We start from the raw sequence: 19,304 nt of genomic DNA on the forward strand, positions 1-19,304 counted from the left end.
CAAGCTCCAAAATATATATAATTCTATAAAATGTGACCTAACTTGTCATTTTTGCCATCGAATTTAATACATTTAAATCCAGCACGTTATTTTGTTCAATCTGATCCTACTGATTAACAATCATCTTTCTTTGATAGAAGCTTTCATTTGTATTTGTCTAAATTATAATGAATAAGAATCTTTAAAATAAATCGCAAACAATCAGGAACTTATTAACATATAAAGTAACATTTCTTGAAAGAAAAACAGAAGTCTGGTAATATAACTATACTTGTGTATAAACTGAGAAAATCCAGCATGTAGCCAACAATGAAAACATCATAAAGTCAATAAAGTTAACCACAGTTTAGGGCTGACAATGTTTTAAACAGTGGTTAGATTGCTAAATCACATGTTGGACTGTAGATATTTTGAGTATTATTGCGGTGTTTATGTTAGCTAACATCTTGTAGCATAACTGGTTTGTAGTGTGTGTTTAGTTTTAACAGATAGACAGGTGTTGACCAGAGTACCAGCTCCATGTCTACAGAATGATGGACCACTCTTAAATCACTTAGAGCTTAGTTTAGGGGGTTTATTTGTGCAGAGTTTTAGCTTTTAAGTTGATTGTAGGTTATTGTGTATTTGTCAAAAGAAGTTAACAAGAAATTTCAAAAGTGTTCTTGCAAAAAATTGTTAATTTATTGACCTCATTCAGATCTGTATCTGTGTGATACATTGTTATAATTATAGACTGTTGTACAATATGTAAAATTCGTGGTGCAATAATCACCTGAATCAAGAGTATCTACTGCCAACTTCACATTTCACAGAGGACAAAATTAAACCCATTTTGCCTCAAAACTCAAAGAAATAGAAATAATAAAATAAGTATAGGTCTGTTTACTTTTGTACACAAAAAGCTTTTTCCAAAATTCCAACTCATTCCACATTTTCTGTCTCATATCTCTCATATTAGTCAAAGAATTAAAAACAAACAAACAAAAAAACCTCGCTTGAAAATTTTTAGTGAATAAGATTTTTACCAAGAACTCTCATATATCTCTGTCATTTGCTGTGCATACTGACTTCCTGCCAATCAGGTGGCACCATTTTTTTTTTTTTAAATTTCATACTGTAGTTTTCAAATTAAATTCACAAGCACAACAGCTCTTTTGAACCAAGGACTTGAACATTGTACAATATAGTAATTCGGTTCTGTTTGACCAGAATGATTTGTTTACAGTTTTGCTCTCAGGAGAAATTAGCATTTCAAAATAAATATAAAATGAATTATTCAGAGGAATCAGTCTTCAGTAGTTTATCAGAACAATGTAGCAAATATCAAATGACCACCAAACATGGTGATATCAACAGTAGGTGCTTTCGAAGAAGAGGAACTTTTTCATAATTCTTAGAACTGTTGGAGAAAGTTCCCCTTTTTGTTTGTCCATACTGCAGGAACTGAGGATGATAATAATTCTTGGAATGCCATTTTGAGGGACTTTTCTTTAGTTCCTACTTTAGGGTAAGTACTCTTCCAGCACTAGAGAAACCATAAGTGATGAGTAAGTATAGATAGTTTTCACTGACGTCACGGCATTCCGGGGAACGCCCTCCAGCCGCCATCTTGTGGGGCAAACAAAACGGACCATCGCCATTACCGGCTACGTTATCTCGGACGAATTTATGAAGTTATATAGTCAGTTTTCTAAAATAAAGATCAATGTCGGCAAAATCAAGCAAACAGAAGTATATAGATACATTAGACGACATCTCACGACAACGGTATGCAGCCAAACTGGCCTTGATTGGGGGAATTGACCCCTACGAAGTGGACAAAGATGCATTTTCAAGCGACTATGCAGGGCTGCCAAAGCCTGAAACTGCCAAAGCCTGCTCCAAAGCCTGAAACTGACTTCATCAAACTTTAAAGGCTGTCTGATATATACAACTTTATATATTCACAGCGCGCCTTTTGTCGGATGCCGCCTTTTTCACGGCTGAATCGCGCAGATCCGATTTTTTTTTTTTAGGGGGGGCGTTGGAGTGTCTGATTATAATTTCAAAGTAAATTCTGTATTAAAATTACTAAATAAGCAAATCCGTTACAGTCCGTGAAACAGGAAGTATAAGGATGAGAAAAAAACAGCTTAAATCGGAAAGCTGCGCACATTTGCGCAGTCCTGCACACCACTCGGGCTGCGCAAATGTGCGCAGCTTTCCGATTTAAACTGTTTTTTTCTCATCCTTATGCTTCCTGTTTCATGGACTGTAACGGATTTGCTTAGTTAGTAATTTTAATACAGAATTTACTTTGAAATTATAATCGGACACTCCAACGCCCCCCCTAAAAAAAAAAAATCGGATCTGCGCGATTCAGGCGGCATCTGCCAAAAGGCGCGCTGTTTGCATCCCAAACACAAATCAAATCATACAGAATAGACCTAAAATGTTTTTCAAAAATGACCCTTGTGTGAGTAAAGTGACAAGTGTCAAATAGAAACGTGACAAACGAGCGATATTAAGTGTACATTACAATGTAAACGTACACTCAGCGGTTCCAGCTAGGCATTCTCCAGAGATTGTTTACATGATATTTTGGTTTCCAAAAACAAACTTAAACACAATTGATTGTTTATTTAAACAACTTACCACTTATAAAATGATCGGAGCAGACTTTGCTGTGTTTGGAAGGCTGATAATCCTTGCGGTTGATTCTCGCAAGCCATAGATTTCTCCTTTGTATGCTGAGTTTCTTTGTTTGCTCGCCTTCGTGCTCCCGTACAGTGGGAATTCCATAAAAGCTCCGCTTGATGTCATCATTTGACCTATTACGACAGCCGTGAATACAACAGGTGTGCACCATTGCTAGCTTTAAATAGCCTGCTTGGGTTCTTTTGAAGACTTTGTACTTGCGCGTTACAATGTGTGCTCAGTCACCCATACGGTAAGCTTGACCCGCAAGATGACCGCCACTAGGGAATCCCCGACTCTGTGACGTCATGTGAAAACTATCTATATGGTGATTGGTCCAGACATAAGTGTGCATTGATTGGTCAAACACAAGCCAATGCAGCACCAGCAACCACCATTTTAAAAAATCTGTCTAAAACCTGAGCCATGAAAGCGGCTCTTAATGTTAGGGTTAAAAAACGAAAAAAGGGAAAAAAACATGGACAGATAGGCCAACAATGAAGTCCAGGCTTTATTGAACGTATATACAGTGGTGGAATTAGAGCACAATTTTCACGCATCTAAGCAAAATATAAAAATCCTCGCTAGCAGTTCCTGCTAACATCACGCTATCCCTTGAAGGTATGAAGTTCTCAGGGGAGTTCCTAGTTCCTCTCAATAAGTTCATAGAACTGTTTGGTCCAAAAGCACCTAATAACAATATTTTTGAACTTGTTAATTTGCATGATTGGTTGTGGTTTTCAGTATGAATTTTTGAGGAGCAGCTTTGCACAAACTTTGTGTTTCATTTGTGTGTGTACTGAACAAAACTTTAAAAGCAATACCATATATTAGGATCAGATTTATTCATTTAGAGTCACACCAAATTAGATGTGTGTCAGTCAGTAGATTTGTGATGTTGGAAAATCACTGTACTGTAATTTTGATAAAATTTTGTACTTTGTAGTCCAGACAAATCAATAGATGTTTGTCACCTGATGACATTTATAGTGATGTTTTATGAAATAAACCTTTCTTAACTGTATCAAAAATGTGTTTTGTGTTTCGTATCATAGACAAATATGCTGATATTGTAAATTAATCTGTTAGTTTATTAAAAATGAGTTTAAAAAAGGTTAAAAATAACAAACAGCTCATATATGCAAGCTAATTTGACTGTGATGCATCATTATCTTGTAGGAGTAAAAGTAACCACCAGGAACATTCCACAATGACTGCCAAGTGGGCAGCCTTTACTAGAAAAACTTGAGTCATCTGTACTCTTCCTCAGTTCTTACTGACTCAGTGTGTCAAATCATATGATTCTCTGTTCAGTGAGTCACTCTTCAGTACATCAGTTCTCTGTGTGTTTTAATTGGCCTTGATCAGAAGGAGGCTCTCAGCTGATTGCGTATATTTTTGATCTCGAGCTCCAGCTGCTGAATCCTGCTGTCCCGCTGACGTAGCTTCTGCCTCAGAGATCTGATCTCTTCCTGCTGCTTATAAAACACATTCAGCAGCTGAAACACACAGCGAATGTATAGAAGCGCACACTGAGCTTATTCAGGTCACTACTGAGATAAAATTCAAATGAATCTTGCTAACTGTACCTCCTTCTCTGTGGCTGGTGGTGTGTATGCTGCTGACTCACACCACTGAACCCCACAGTGTGTGTCTCTCCAGCTGTTCCACTGAGTCTCATCCTCCTGCCATTCTGATAGGTCACCATTCTCATATCCTGCTTTCTGATGGGCCAGTTCCTCTGCTCTGTAGTTTTCCTGGAGGCTGCCCAGGCTGCAAGCCAAGCGCTCAAGCTGAGCATCCTGCTCTGGAGCTGGGTACGGGTTCTGAACTTTAATCACAGGCCTCAGAGACATCAGCACTGGGCCTAGAATCAGAATGTTTTAATTATAATAATTACCAGCAGCTAGGTGGTGAGATTGCTACAATTTGAATCAAATAGATTGTAGCATCGACTGTAGAAAACATGGACACATGGCTCCATCGCCTCCCATACAGAAATGAAGCCAAAATTCCTCCACCATGTTGTCAAATTTGGAGTCAGAGTCTGTGCAGAACAGACAAGAATTGAAGTCAGGTACACCCACTCCTTTTGTAGGTCTGCCCCTTTCTCCCAGTATACAGTGGTATAAATGATCAGATGAATATGGGCGCATTCTCAAATTCTCTTTATTACAGCTCTCCAGAGCTGAGATTTTTTCAGTTGGAGATATTTCATTATGGCAGCACGGTGGTGTGGTGGTTAGCACTATTGCCTCACAGCAAGAAGGTCCTGGGTTCAAGCCCAGTGGCTGGCGAGGGCCTTTCTGTGTGGAGTTTGCATGTTCTCCCTGTGTCCGCGTGGGTTTCCCCCACAGTCCAAAGATGTGCAGGTTAGGTTAATTGGTGGCTCTAAACTGACAGTAGGTGTGAGTGTGAATGGTTTTGTCTCGGTGTCAGCCCTGCGATAACCTGGCGACTTGTCCAGGGTGTACACCACCTCTCGCCCATAATCAGCTGGGATAGGCTCCAGCTTGCCTGCGACCCTGTAGAACAGGATAAGTGGCTACAGATAATGGATGGATGGATGGATGGATGGATGGATATTTCATTAATACAGCTGCGTCTAAGAATAACATTGATCACATAAACTGGAACTTTGTTAACATTGATGTGACTAATGTTACCCAGTCATCATAGTGGTGAGTTAATAACCTATTATTTGGAACACGTAGTTATTCTGAGCACACTGTAAACTAACCAGCCTACTTATAAAATCCATTCCAGTATTATTGGTGGTGTTTGTGTTCACTGACAAATGGCTTTTGTGCAAATTTTGATAGCTGGCTGGCTGGATGTCATTAATACTGAAATAATATAATCATCAAGGTTGCTATATGGCTAGATAACTAGCGCAATTAAACTAGACTTGTCCTGGGAAACCTCTCAATGTTTCAAACATTTTACAACCCTGATTCCAAAAAAGTTGGGACAAAGTACAAATTGTAAATAAAAACGGAATGCAATGATGTGGAAGTTTCAAAATTCCATATTTTATTCAGAATAGAACATAGATGACATATCAAATGTTTAAACTGAGAAAATGTATCATTTAAAGAGAAAAATTAGGTGATTTTAAATTTCATGACAACAACACATCTCAAAAAAGTTGGGACAAGACCATATTTACCACTGTGAGACATCCCCTTTTCTCTTTACAACAGCCTGTAAATGTCTGGGGACTGAGGAGACAAGTTGCTCAAGTTTAGGGATAGGAATGTTAATCCATTCTTGTCTAATGTAGGATTCTAGTTGCTCAACTGTCTTAGGTCTTTTTTGTCGTCTCTCCTGTTTTATGATGCGTCAAATGTTTTCTATGGGTGAAAGATCTGGACTGCAGGCTGGCCAGTTCAGTACCCAGACCCTTCTTCTACACAGCCATGATGCTGTAATTGATGCAGTATGTGGTTTGGCATTGTCATGTTGGAAAATGCAAGGTCTTCCCTGAAAGAGACGTCATCTGGATGGGAGCATATGTTGCTCTAGAACCTGGATATACCTTTCAGCATTGATGGTGTCTTTCCAGATGTGTAAGCTGCCCATGCCACACGCACTAATGCAACCCCATACCATCAGAGGTGCAGGCTTCTGAACTGAGTGCTGATAACAACTCGGGTCGTCCTTCTCCAGAGCCTAATCTAGGGCCCGTAATAGAGTGCTCCGAGATGATGCTAAAAATAGTAACACTGCGGTCCGCGCGGCCATCTTGGAAGTCACTCACTCCAGAGCGCTCATAGAGTACACATCATAGAGTACACTTTCACCGATTCATTTCTGCGTTAGAGGGCTTAGAAGCTTGGATTTTTTAAGAATTTAGACATCTGAAGTGATGGAGCACTACTGTGATAGTTTAGATAAGCAGGCACGGGAGCGTTATGCTGAGAAGTTACGTTTCATTGGGAATGTAGATCCATACACTGTTAGTGAGAAGGAATGGAAAGCTGACCCCAGCTTGTTGCCACATGTGACATACATCGATCTTGTGAACTATCTAGTGTTTCACCCAAGTCCATTTTGTGAACTAAAGGATTTCCAGAACTACAAGAGTATGGAAGCATACGATAGATTTGTGTCCGGTTGGGTCCGCGATGTGTCGGTGTTGACTGCTGAAGACGGAGAGACAAAAGTGATCAGAGGGAAAGTGTTACACTCACAGAGACTATCCCAGCCTAGTCTACACCCCTGGATAATAGTTGACAAGAGACATGCTATTTTGTGTGCACATTGCAACTGCATTGCTGGACTTGGGGAATGTTGCTCCCATATTGCTTCCCTGTTGTTTTATGTTGAAGCGGCCACGAGACTGAGGGAAAGAACGACGGTCACACAACAGCCGGCATACTGGATGCTACCGGTAACTATGAAATTAAAATAACTATTTTAGTAACTATTTTAGTAACTATGAAATTCAAGACAATATTAACCTACCTGTCACAAAGTGATCAGAACAAATCCGGATACAGTCAAGTTGTCCTAAATTTGAGTGGTTGATGGCAGCCAGCCACTGTCGTCTCCTCCGTTCGCTTTTCTCCTGTGCTGCAATTCCCTGGTTAGTCATGACTTTAGGGAGTCTGTAGAAACTTTTGCCACCCTTTTCCCCCCGGCTACTACAGCCAACAATGACACACGTATTCGGCATTGTCACCCCTTTTTGCTTCGCTGAACAACAACAATGCACTGACACAGCGACCTTTGACTTCCAATATGGCCGCCGCTGGGTTCGCGCTGACCTCGAAGCACTCTATACACGATAATACGCGTTTTTTATCTGTCTGTCGCACATCCACTTTTTGGGCGCGAGAGTGATATTGCATATCTATTCATTTTGTCGCGCATTTATAAGTAGAGAGCGTGTAGTCGCATTTTACTGAATCTTGTGCGTATCAATTTGTCAGCACCCGCTAGCAAGCACTGCGGTAAATATAGTATTGTTTACACACCAATCGGAAAATATCAGAAAGGACCGAAGTATTCCGAATGGTTTATTTAGCGGGTAAAACAGTTTTGTGAACTATTATATCCAATCGTTGGCGTCGTCTTGCAGTGACGTCGACAAACTACCTTCCGCCTTACTTCCGTGTATACGTTCAAGAGAAGCAGCATGCGCGCAGTGTTGCCAGATTGGGCGGTTTTAAGTGCATTTTGGCGGGTTTTGAACATATTTAGGCTGGAAAACGTCAGCAGTATCTGGCAACATTGCATGATGTGCGAGTCAGTGTTTATGTAGGCTTAAATTCTGTTACTGAAAGTGTGTTATGTTTCCAGTGAAGGACTGTGTGCACTTTATTTTTTTTACTTAATACAAGAAATTAATTGATGCCAACATTTTTGCCAAAATGGTATTTTATTTTCCATTGTTTAGGCAGCTTCAGCATCATACTGTGAGATTCTGTTCAAATTGTTTTTTTTCTTCTATGAAGCCTGAGCCATTTATTTTATTAGTTTATAATTATTGTTTAATTTAGTCTTCAGGAGAGACTGCCTGCACACAGTACTAGTATTAATAGTTTTTTTTTCTTACATGAAAGCTGAGGCATTTATATTTTAAGGTAACTTCATGTTGTGCTGTGAGGTTCTATGCACTTTAACTTTTGAACCAACAGGTGCATTTGGATAAGTAAAGCCTATTTTTCTGCATTTTTGTAGTCCTGGTAATCTTACACATTCTACATGATTGCTAGTTTGGTTTTTTTTGAGTAATTTGTTTAATTTCTCTTGTTGAAAGTTCAATTTAGTATTATGTTAATGATATTCTAAAAGTAAAGATTAATAAAACTGTTCTGTTTATAGATGTACTCTTGAAAATATCTACCAATGTATTACTTATTTTTCTGTCCCCACTAACTGGAACAAATGAGGGATATTTTTACCCATGTTAATATTTTCTGTCCGCTGTTTCTACAACTAGTGAGGGATCTGTCCCCTATTTTCAAATTCCTAGATTAGGCTCTGCTTCTCCTCTTTAGTCCGAATGACACGGCGTCCCTGATTTCCATAAAGAACTTCAAATTTTGATTCGTCTGACCACAGAGCAGTTTTCCACTTTGCCACAGTCCATTTTAAATGAGCCTTGGCCCAGAGAAGACGTCTGCGCTTCTGGATCATGTTTAGATACGGCTTCTTCTTTGAACTATAGAGTTTTAGCTGGCAACGGCGGATGGCACAGTGAATTGTGATCACAGATAATGTTCTCTGGAAATATTCCTGAGCCCATTTTGTGATTTCCAATACAGAAGCATGCCTGTATGTGATGCAGTGCCGTCTAAGGGCCCGAAGATCACGGGCATCCGGTATGGTTTTCCGGCCTTGACCCTTACGCACAGAGATTCTTCCAGATTCTCTGAATCTTTTGATGATATTATGCACTGTAGATGATGATATGTTCAAACTCTTTGCAATTTTACACTGTCGAACTCCTTTCTGATATTGCTCCACTATTTGTCGGCGTAGAATTAGGGAGATTGGTGATCCTCTTCCCATCTTTACTTCTGAGAGCCACTGCCACTCCAAGATGCTCATTTTATACCCAATCATGTTAATGACCTATTGCCAATTGACCTAATGAGTTGCAATTTGGTCCTCCAGCTGTTCCTTTTTTGTACCTTTAACTTTTCCAGCCTCTTATTGCCCCTGTCCCAACTTTTTTGAGATGTGTTGCTGTCATGAAATTTCAAATGAGCCAATATTTGGCATGAAATTTCAAAATGTCTCACTTTCAACATTTGATATGTTGCCTATGTTCTATTGTGAATACAATATCAGTTTTTGAGATTTGTAAATTATTGCATTCCGTTTTTATTTACAATTTGTACTTTGTCCCAACTTTTTTGGAATCGGGGTTGTAATAGAAAAGACTAACAACTTGTTTTCGTGCATGTGTTCAGAAAAGTTCAAATAAGTAGCTAAGTGAAATGAACAGACAGCATGATGCAGCAATAGCCATGCCTTTTTACAATACAGTAGAATAACATATTTTAAAAATTTATTTCTGAGGGGAAATAAAAAATTTACAGATATCAGCATAGTGAAAACTAAAAGTTTGAATTGGACACCATAGATTGAAAGACAGTTTAGCTGAGAACAGTGACATGAAAAAAAAGGCTGTTTTGTCATTGAAGCACATGGGGATGGGTGGGGCCGAAAATGGTACTGCAGCCAGCCAGCAGGGGCAGTAGACTTGCAATAACTTCACTTTTTAGACACAATACACTGTCCATATTTTCTACAGTCGATGGTTTGTAGAAATATGTTTCACTTTCTTAACATCCTCATTGTATATTTTTAATCCTGTACTATATGTTTCACTTTTTGGTTTGTTAAAGGTGCTATGTGTAAGAATTGGCTACCTGGTGGATTCCAAATAAATAGGGGCAGTATATTACCAGAAAATTGGGATGTCCACCCCTATCATAAGAAACAAGGAAAAGCATAGTCCTTCTCACTGAATATAGGGTAAAGCTATTTTTAGTCAATCTACCACCGGGTTCATGCAATCTAACTTTAGAGTTATCAGTTATGGGGAAAAAAAAACAACTACCAACTAACAGCAGAGCAAGAATATGCAAAATTCAAACAAACTGCTGAAACTTAGAGCTGGCCAAGATAACAGTGCTATCTTATAATCCTCATGTGTGCCATCAGCCTATTGTTTATGTTATAGCTTGCTTCACTCTCTGCAACACAATACATAGACGCCTTTAACATAATGTCAAAGCTCTTACCTCTTGACATTCTGTTGATAATTTTGGTTAATTTTTTTGAATGTATTAAACTAAAATTCTTCCAATTTTTTTTTTACCCATAACCCCTTTAAGAAGGACTAGTCTCAGTCTCCTATGATTTTCTGACCACAAATTTTACAACGTGGAAGGCTGAAGTATGACTGGCTCACTGAACGTGCATGTACATTTGAACACCATGACACAGTGAACATGTCAGAGTGACATTTAGCGAATAGGTTCAAAAGCGTTCACAGAATCCAGTCTTTAAATGTTACGAAAGCATTTTGTGTGGAGCAGGTAGTTGTGCATAAACAAGATGGTCTCATATGTTTGTGAAGTAAGTTAACTACAGTAAATGATCTGTGATTGATCGTCTGCCATGTCAGTGAAATTGCTGGTGTCTGTGGTACTGGATGAATTCTGTGGCCCCATGCATGAACCTGATAACCCACATATTTTTAAAAATGAGAAAATTGAATCCGAATATAATAATCCGTAAATTTGATATCAGTCAACCAGACATAGATTTGAGGTTTGTAAGGGTTTCATTAACATGTCTCCAGTTAGTCTGAAAATTGCACTGGTGAAAATTTTAAACAGCTAAGAAAAATACAGATAAAAATATGTGGGTTATCAGGTTCATGCATGGGGCCACAGAATTTACTGATGACATGAACCAGAATGTCTAACAAAGCTACGGATTTGAGCTGTGAGATTAAAGAACAACTGATTTGAGGTTCCAGGATGCAAACAATTCATTCATTCATTCATTCATTCATTCATTCTCTCTCTCTCTGACTGTATTTGGTCTTTTCAGTAATGAGTGTTAGTCCATGTTCTCCTGGTAGACATCAGGTTGAACCTTAAAACTGATTCCAGCTTTTCTTGTATGAACTTTGACAGAACTGTGGACTGATTTGTTTATGACATATTCAATAAACTGATATTGTCACTATCATCACTATAATCTATAATGAGAGAAGGCTGTTTCAGTATGCATCATGTTTGTGCTCCTGAGATAAAATCTGTATCCTGTTTTGTCTTCGAACCCTATTTTGGCTACGTTTGATAGCAGAGTCATATGTACATAATTCTGACATTTTAAAAATGGTTATAAGAGGTAAGGAATGTAGTGTGATATGGAAATGTAATATCATTTCTGACTTCTGTTATTTAAAGGAGATATGCAGAACCTTTATTTTTAAATACATTTCTGAGTGGATAGTATCTCCATCCTTGACTCTTGTATGCTGCATAAATGGGAATAAAAAATACATATATATTTTTGAGAGTTAAAATCGACCGCAAAGTTGCCATTCGAGCTGCCCCGCTAAGCCAGTCAGCCATGAGTGCGTGACGTCACAGCGGTAACCGGTTTTAAGGCCAAGGTCTTTGACAGCTACTGTATAGACCAAAACCAGACTCGGCAGGCGAGAGTGGCTGCAATGGCCTCTTTGTTCGGATTTATTGGAGATTCTTCGGATTCCTCAGATAGTAATACATCTGACTGTGATAGTCCTGAAATTGGAGTGTGTGTACATGCTACTGCTATACACGTAGAACCATATCAGTTCAAACCATCGGAAAGTGAATCTGATAGTAACATGTCAGCCACGGAGACCCCCACCTTACGAAATAAAGCCAGAGAACAAAGCCATTTAGAGAACTGCATGGAATTGAACTGACAGTCTCATGTGACTCTCATTAAAACAGGATAGGTGTTATAACTTATGCAACATAAATGCATACATGTACATGTATTTTCACTGATAAAATCTAAAAGGCTAATTAAATAATTGGATGAACTGAGGGGGCGGCATGGTGGTGTAGTGGTTAGCACTGTCGCCTCACAGCAAGAAGGTCCGGGTTCGAGCCCCGTGGCCGGCGAGGGCCTTTCTGTGCAGAGTTTGCATGTTCTCCCTGTGTCCGTGTGGGTTTCCTCCAGGTGCTCCGGTTTCCCCCACAGTCCAAAGACATGCAGGTTAGGTTAACTGGTGACTCTAAATTGACCGTAGGTATGAATGTGAGTGTGAATGGTTGTCTGTGTCTATGTGTCAGCCCTGTGATGACCTGGCGACTTGTCCAGGGTGTACCCCGCCTTTCGCCCATAGTCAGCTGGGATAGGCTCCAGCTTGCCTGCGACCCTGTAGAACAGGATAAAGCGGCTAGAGATAATGAGATGAGATGGGATGAACTGAGGCAATCACGTTCTGAAACAAATTAAATAATCTTATACCAGTAACTTGAATACACGATACAAGTTACATGTATTAATCTAAATGCAGGTAAACAACGAGTGTTGTTGTTATGTAACCAAATGAGAGCCGCATCTTACTTGTCTGTGTTCTCGTTTCTTGAAGGCCGATCTTGTGACTGATTGTTTTGAAACAGTCTGACTTTCAGTTCTTCGTTCAGTTCTTTGTTCATTCGCTTCTTCCACGTAAGGGCGAGATATTGCTGCTGAGGCAAGCATATCCAGCAGGGGAAAAAAAGCATATCCAGCGGAGAAATCTGGCTCCACTCATTCTCCATTTTCTCCATACTGAGTACTCCACCATTACTGCTCGGCTCACACACCGGGAGAACTGGTGCAACTGAACTTACTTTCCTTTTCTTGTAATTTCCTTTTCCTTTAATTGTTGGTACTGCACCCTCTTTCAATACGGGCTTATAGCCAATGTTCCTCAACAGATCAGAGGTTTTGTACGAGTCTTCAGTAAAATGTGCCGGTGAATTTCTCGCAAAACACGTCCAAATCTTTGCAGTTTGAACATTCTTGGGCTATGAATGCAACATAAATCCACCTTCTGTCATGTTGCTGCACCCACCAGCAACACATCTACGTGGCATGATGATAAATTAGCTCAAAATGGAGGATCGAAGTTGCAGTTAGCTCTGTGTTTTAGTATAGTGGAAATGGCAATGAGACCGATAGCCTTCCTGCGGTGACATCACAGATGTCAAGGTCATTCACTCAGACCGCTACCTATATGAATCATTTTAATCATAAAAATTACTATATTAGATTTATTGTTAACGCTTAAAACTATTCCTATGCCATTCTTGAGGTCTCAAGGCATTTATAAACAGTCATAACTGACAGTTCAACATCTCACCACCAGAGGACACTGTGATTAGTCACATCTTCACCTGTCTGTCATTAACACTCATTAGCACTCTGTATGTACACTGTCTTTTCAGCATCTGTTTGAGAAATCCAGTTCCATTCTAATCATGTTAAGAGGTCGTATTTATCTGGGGGTTTTTGATTTTGTGCTTAAAAAAAAAAACCCTGTTGTCTGTTTTTACAGTATGTTCTTTTTATATCAGAATTGAATTTTCACTTGCTTCTTGATCATTATCTTTTGATTTGTTCTTTATTTTAAAAAAACCCACCTGCCACACCACTTTTTAATTTAATTGCTCAGTTGTTGTTGTTTTTTTGTTCTAAATTCTGGAACACAGCACCTCTTGATTTTAACATATTTATGTATTTAATGAGGTGTTTTTCCTGTTTAATTTAAATCAATAAAAGGAATGAATGATTAACAGATCAACCATTTTGGCTCGGCCTCACCTTTATTTTGCCCCATGAGCCACTCCTGAGCCGTCATGGCTGCCTCGTTGCTTGCTGTCATTGGATAAATGTCCTCCTGAAAGTCCTCAGACTGAAAACCATAGTCAGGATTGATTATTAAAATATTTCAAATGAATTATGTTTGAGTAAAAAAAAAATTATTAAAAGTTTGAGCCGTTTACCTTTCGTGGTACAATAAAGGATAAAGGTTCCACAAGATCTTTAACCGTAACAAGGCGATAAAAACGAAACACTTCACACTGCACAGTGTCTAAACCTCGCTTCGGCATCACACCTGCTCCAAATAACAGTAATAAAAGTCAGAAAAATCTAGAACATTTCTCTCAGTAGGCCTGTAGAATGAAGTGTGTGTGTGTACTTACCCAGGCCCTTGTGTGGTAGTGGAGAACGATATTCTGCCAGGAAGTGTATAAACGGTTTCTCTGCACTCACCTCATAGTACCGAATATTACCATCTCCCTACACACACACACACACACACACACACACACACACACACACACAGATTGTGTGTGTATGTGTGTGTGTGTGTTTGTGTGTGTGTGTGTGTGTGTTTATACCTTGCCAGCCAGGTAAAGCATGTATGTGTCAGGGTCATAAAATGGAAAGAGAACTCCAGAACCTCCATCCACATCCTCCTCCAACAACGGCTCAGATAAATCATCCTTTAATACACACACACACCAATGTCAAGAAGTCTGAGGAAACATAATGTTAATTTTGTGTGCGTGTGTGTGTGTTACCGGGTTCCATAGGGCAAATTGTCTCTGGTTCCACTTGGAGGTTCCAGTTGTGAGCAGCAGGTTCCGGTTGGACAGGAACACAATTTTGAAGGCCTTATGAGACCCATTACATGACTCCTACACACACACACACACACACACATACACACACACACACACACACACACACACTTCTTGTGTAGAGGTCTGCACTGCTAAAGAAGTGATCTTATTTCCTTTAGTGGGTTGACACACATGCATTGGATGTATGAATATATAGGAAGTGATATGGAGGTGCATACACACACACACACACAAGCTGGTGTACCTGAATTGTGTGTCCTGTGTGCGTCTCGAGGACTCGGACTCGTCTGTCTCTGCATGTTGTAGCGATTTTGCTGCCATCCTCACTGAAGCTCACACTCATCACCAGGTCAGTGTGTGTATGTATCACATACACTGGCATTTTCACTACTGACACACCCACATGATCAACACGCCACACACACACCTCCAGCCCACCCCACACACACACACACACACACACACACACACACACACCACAGAGCATTGAGACACACCACAATATGTGTATATGTGAGTGGATCTGTGTGTGTGTGTGTATGTGTGTGTACTCTATAATCATAGGCAGAGCTTAACAAGATGTCCTTCGCGGTTGGATGCCACTCAATAAGCCCCACCCTCCGGGTGTGGCCTAATAACTCCTTCTGTGGTTTGATCAGATTTTCCTTCAATCCATTACTGGGAATCTGCCACACTTTAACCTACACACACACACACACCACACACACACAGAGTAATGTAGAGATGGCAGGATAGAAGGTAAAGTAATGTAGAGATAGTAGAGAGATGGAGGAGATGGATGGATGGATGGATGGATGGATGGATGGATGGATGGATGGAAATGAATATGTAATAGATAGAAAGAGCATTAGAGGAATAAAAGGACATAAATAAGCGGATATAAAAAAATAGTGAATGGAGAGATAGGGATATAGAGAGGGAGAAATGAATGGAGGGATAAAGACAGAAACAGAAAGATGGAGAAGGGATAGTGTTATGGAGATTAAGAAGTGTGACAGGATGGAGTGATAAAGACATTAACAAATAGGAAAGGAGGCATGATAAATAGATGGTTGAAAAGATGGAGGATGGGAATAATAGAGTAATAGAGAGATACAAAGATGACGTTAGAGATGAGGAATAGAAAGATGGAGGGAAAGAAAAATAGAGGAATGGAGAGATGGCGACACAGAGACAGAAAGATGAAAGGATGAAGAAATTAGATGGATAAGGATGATAAGATGGAAAGGGGAGCAAATGATAGATAGATGAACACCTGCTAGCGAAGCAGATGTGAGTTTGTTACATGGTGGTGGTAAAGATGTTTACTTCAGAGTTTTCTAGATCTATGTTTTTATCCAATCAAAGCCTTACACAAAGTTTCATCCAATCATATTTCCCCATCAAGGCTACATCTTTCCTGACTAACACTCGGAGATGATTGTAGCTGTTACTGAGTATGATTGCCATAGCAGCAGTAAGGCCATTTCCATAGTTACCAACCGTACAGTCTTCGGAACAGGAAGCAATACGCTGGTCATTAAACGGATCCCACTTAACATCCAGAACCTGGGCACTGTGACCGCAAACACGGGGGTGATGAGGGTCCAAACGGCCTTTCTGTAACAGACACACACACACACACACACACACACACACTTGAATGTGTGTGTTTGATTGGTACATTTGTGATGACATCATTGTGTTTTGTCCTCTTTGGCATTCTGAGACATGCATTCCATTAAATTGTACAAAAATAATCATGCTCACGTGATGTATGGAGATGACGATGAAGGCTCCACCCCCAGCACACTCAGTGACTACTGCAATGAAGCATGGATTGATGGCACAGCAATGGTTGTCATGGACACCACGGGTGATTGACAGGCCATCATAATTCTGGCCTTTACTCGCTGGTATTCCATAAACATGACGGAACTTTGAACCATGGTATGGAGGCTGCCACGACATCTACACATACACACAGCTGATTATATATCAGTGATATATACAATTGCTCTACAATCTAAGATCAGAAGTCAAAACTAAATAAATATATTACGTTCATGATGTGTTCAATATTGACAGGGAGGTCACACCTCCGTAACATCAGCTGATTATAAAGGCATGTCACACACCAACATCCGGGTGACCCTCTGATGAAGACGGAAGTTACACCGTCGAAACATGTCAGGTAAAGGTAAAAAGCTTTTATATGTCTGAAACAAAAGAAAACTAATTATTAGAAGTCAAAACTATAATCTAACGTCAGAGACATAAAACTGCCCTGCAATTACGGCTTGGGAGCTCTAGTAAAGTTCAAAAACCTAATGCCAGATCTCTAGAGCTTCTCTATGATATAATGTCTCTAGAAAAGCAGTAGAATATTAATGTGACAGTCTAGCGCTTTTCTAGAACTTTAATATTAAATTCAAGCACTTTCTAAAACATTGCCATTTAGATTCAAGAGCATTTCTAGAAACTATATTGTTGGAGCTCTAGAAGAAGTCAAATTCTAATTTCGGAGCTCTAGTACAACTGATCTAATAGGCTCTAACTTCAGAGTTCTAAAAAAGCTCTCGGGTCTAATGTCAGAGGTCTAGAGAAACTCTAGATCTGCTGCCTCAAACTGAAGTTCGACTAGAACATTTCTAGATTTCTGGCATGGGAGCTCTAGAAAGCTCTATAATTGAAATGGCAGAGCTCTCAAATTCAGTGTAAGAGCTCTGAAAAAACTCTTGAATCTAAATGCTGTAGCTCTTGAATTTATTATCAGAGCTTTTTATACATCATATGTGCACTCTTTGAAAAATTAGGTTGAATCTAGGATGTTGGAAGGTTCCTAAGTTTATCCCCCTGGAGGAACCTTTAATGGTTTAATTTAGAGCCTAAGAACAGAGTTTTTTTAAACAGAGAGTATTCCAAATAAAAATTGAGCAAAGCTTTTTCCTTACTGTTTTTTTCTTTTTTTTTCTTCATTTCCCATTGTAATCAGACTCACAGTGTTCCATTTGTTTGAGTTTTGTTTGTCAGTGCATTTTAGTGAGTAGCAACAGAGTAGCAAACAAAACCATTCTAAAGAATCACAGATTAAAAAAGATCAGAGATTAAAGACAAATGACTACAACTGCACTGACATAACTGTAATAAAGAGGCGTTATCATTGCAAATCAGAAAACGTGCAACTAAATCACTTACCCGCACACACACACACACACATGCAAATGCACGTGCGTGCACACACAAACACACACATTCTCAGTGGTAGTAAACAACCTGTAGGGTTTTCTTCAGGCTGAAATATGAAGCATGTCTTCAGTGACTGAACATAGTAAATGTTTGATGAGTGAAGAGTTGTGTTACACCACAAGACAAACATCTTTCTCTCTCTCACTCTGTGTGTGTGTGTGTGTGTGTGTAATAACACAAGTACAGTGTTGATTTTGTGTGGACCTTTTTCTGGTCCCCATAATGAAAAATACATACACAAAACTTAAAGGTTTTTATTTGAAAAACCACAAAGAAACTCTTAGAGCTATAGATAGGTGAGGAAGTGTGCAAGGAGTCCACCACTCCAGCTGCATGAAAGTAAATATACCCCAATAGACATACAGCGGTACAGTTTGTTTGTTTGTTTGTTTGTTTTCTTCAGAGATAAATTTCAGATGTTTCTTAATTGGTCCGTGTATCATGAGTGGTTTTTTTGTTTTTCGTTTTCCAGATTGAATGGAATACTTGAATGATCGGATGATACACGGACCTTAATACAATACAAGTTCTCCAAATAATTTTATTTTAGTTTCAAATTAAAAAAAATAAGCCTTAGTCTGTAATAGCCTGTGACTTACAACTTTGTGTTAACTTTTTGGCTAAATCTGAAATATCTGCATCGTCTACACAGTCAGTTACTCAGTGACAAAACGGATCAAAGAATTTTTCACATAAATAACATAATTTTGATGATGTAGCTATATCTAATGTTTTCAGACATGCACATTATGCTAATTGCTAACAACAAAACAATGAACTGAGACTTGCAACTTTTAAGGTGATGATGTAAGAATTTCACATGATCACTTGGAAACCACAACATTTTCATTCTGCACTCTTTGGGATATTGTTTCAGTTCACATCCACGTCAGTATAGTGACCATGCAACATCACAGTGATCATTTATAGAAAGGCATTATCAGCTACCTTGCACTCTAATATATCTAAGGTGAAAATTAATTCAGCTACAGCAACACACAAATGTGTGGAACAGAAAATGTCCTTAAAGTGAGTGATATGCAAAATGTCTTTTACCTTAAAAATGGTCATGAAGCCTGCAGTCATGCCTGCAAACATCTGAGAGACGAAACACTGTAACAGGAGACTGTATTGTGTGTGTGTGTGTGTGTGTGTGTGTGTGTGTGTGTGTTTTCATGCATGAGTTATCATGAGTGAAATATCATAAAGCACAAG

The 19,304-nt window shown here is 39.2% G+C and overlaps 1 protein-coding gene across 1 annotated transcript; it reads right to left on the bottom strand.

Moving 5' to 3' along the window:
- Positions 1–4,040: 4,040 nt before the first annotated feature.
- Positions 4,041–19,160, bottom strand: coro2ab (coronin 2Ab). Its single transcript, XM_060936859.1, has 12 exons — positions 19,146–19,160; positions 16,611–16,811; positions 16,344–16,460; positions 15,392–15,541; positions 15,085–15,267; positions 14,778–14,894; positions 14,595–14,699; positions 14,397–14,493; positions 14,196–14,308; positions 14,014–14,104; positions 4,266–4,543; positions 4,041–4,175 (listed from the first exon to the last, which is right to left on the bottom strand). The coding sequence occupies exons 1-12, from the start codon at positions 19,158–19,160 to the stop codon at positions 4,041–4,043; spliced, it is 1,602 nt and encodes a 533-aa protein (XP_060792842.1).
- Between the last annotated feature and the right edge of the window lie 144 nt (positions 19,161–19,304).

The sequence above is a fragment of the Neoarius graeffei genome, chromosome 13 (genome assembly GCF_027579695.1).
Source record: "Neoarius graeffei isolate fNeoGra1 chromosome 13, fNeoGra1.pri, whole genome shotgun sequence".
NCBI lineage: Eukaryota > Metazoa > Chordata > Actinopteri > Siluriformes > Ariidae > Neoarius > Neoarius graeffei.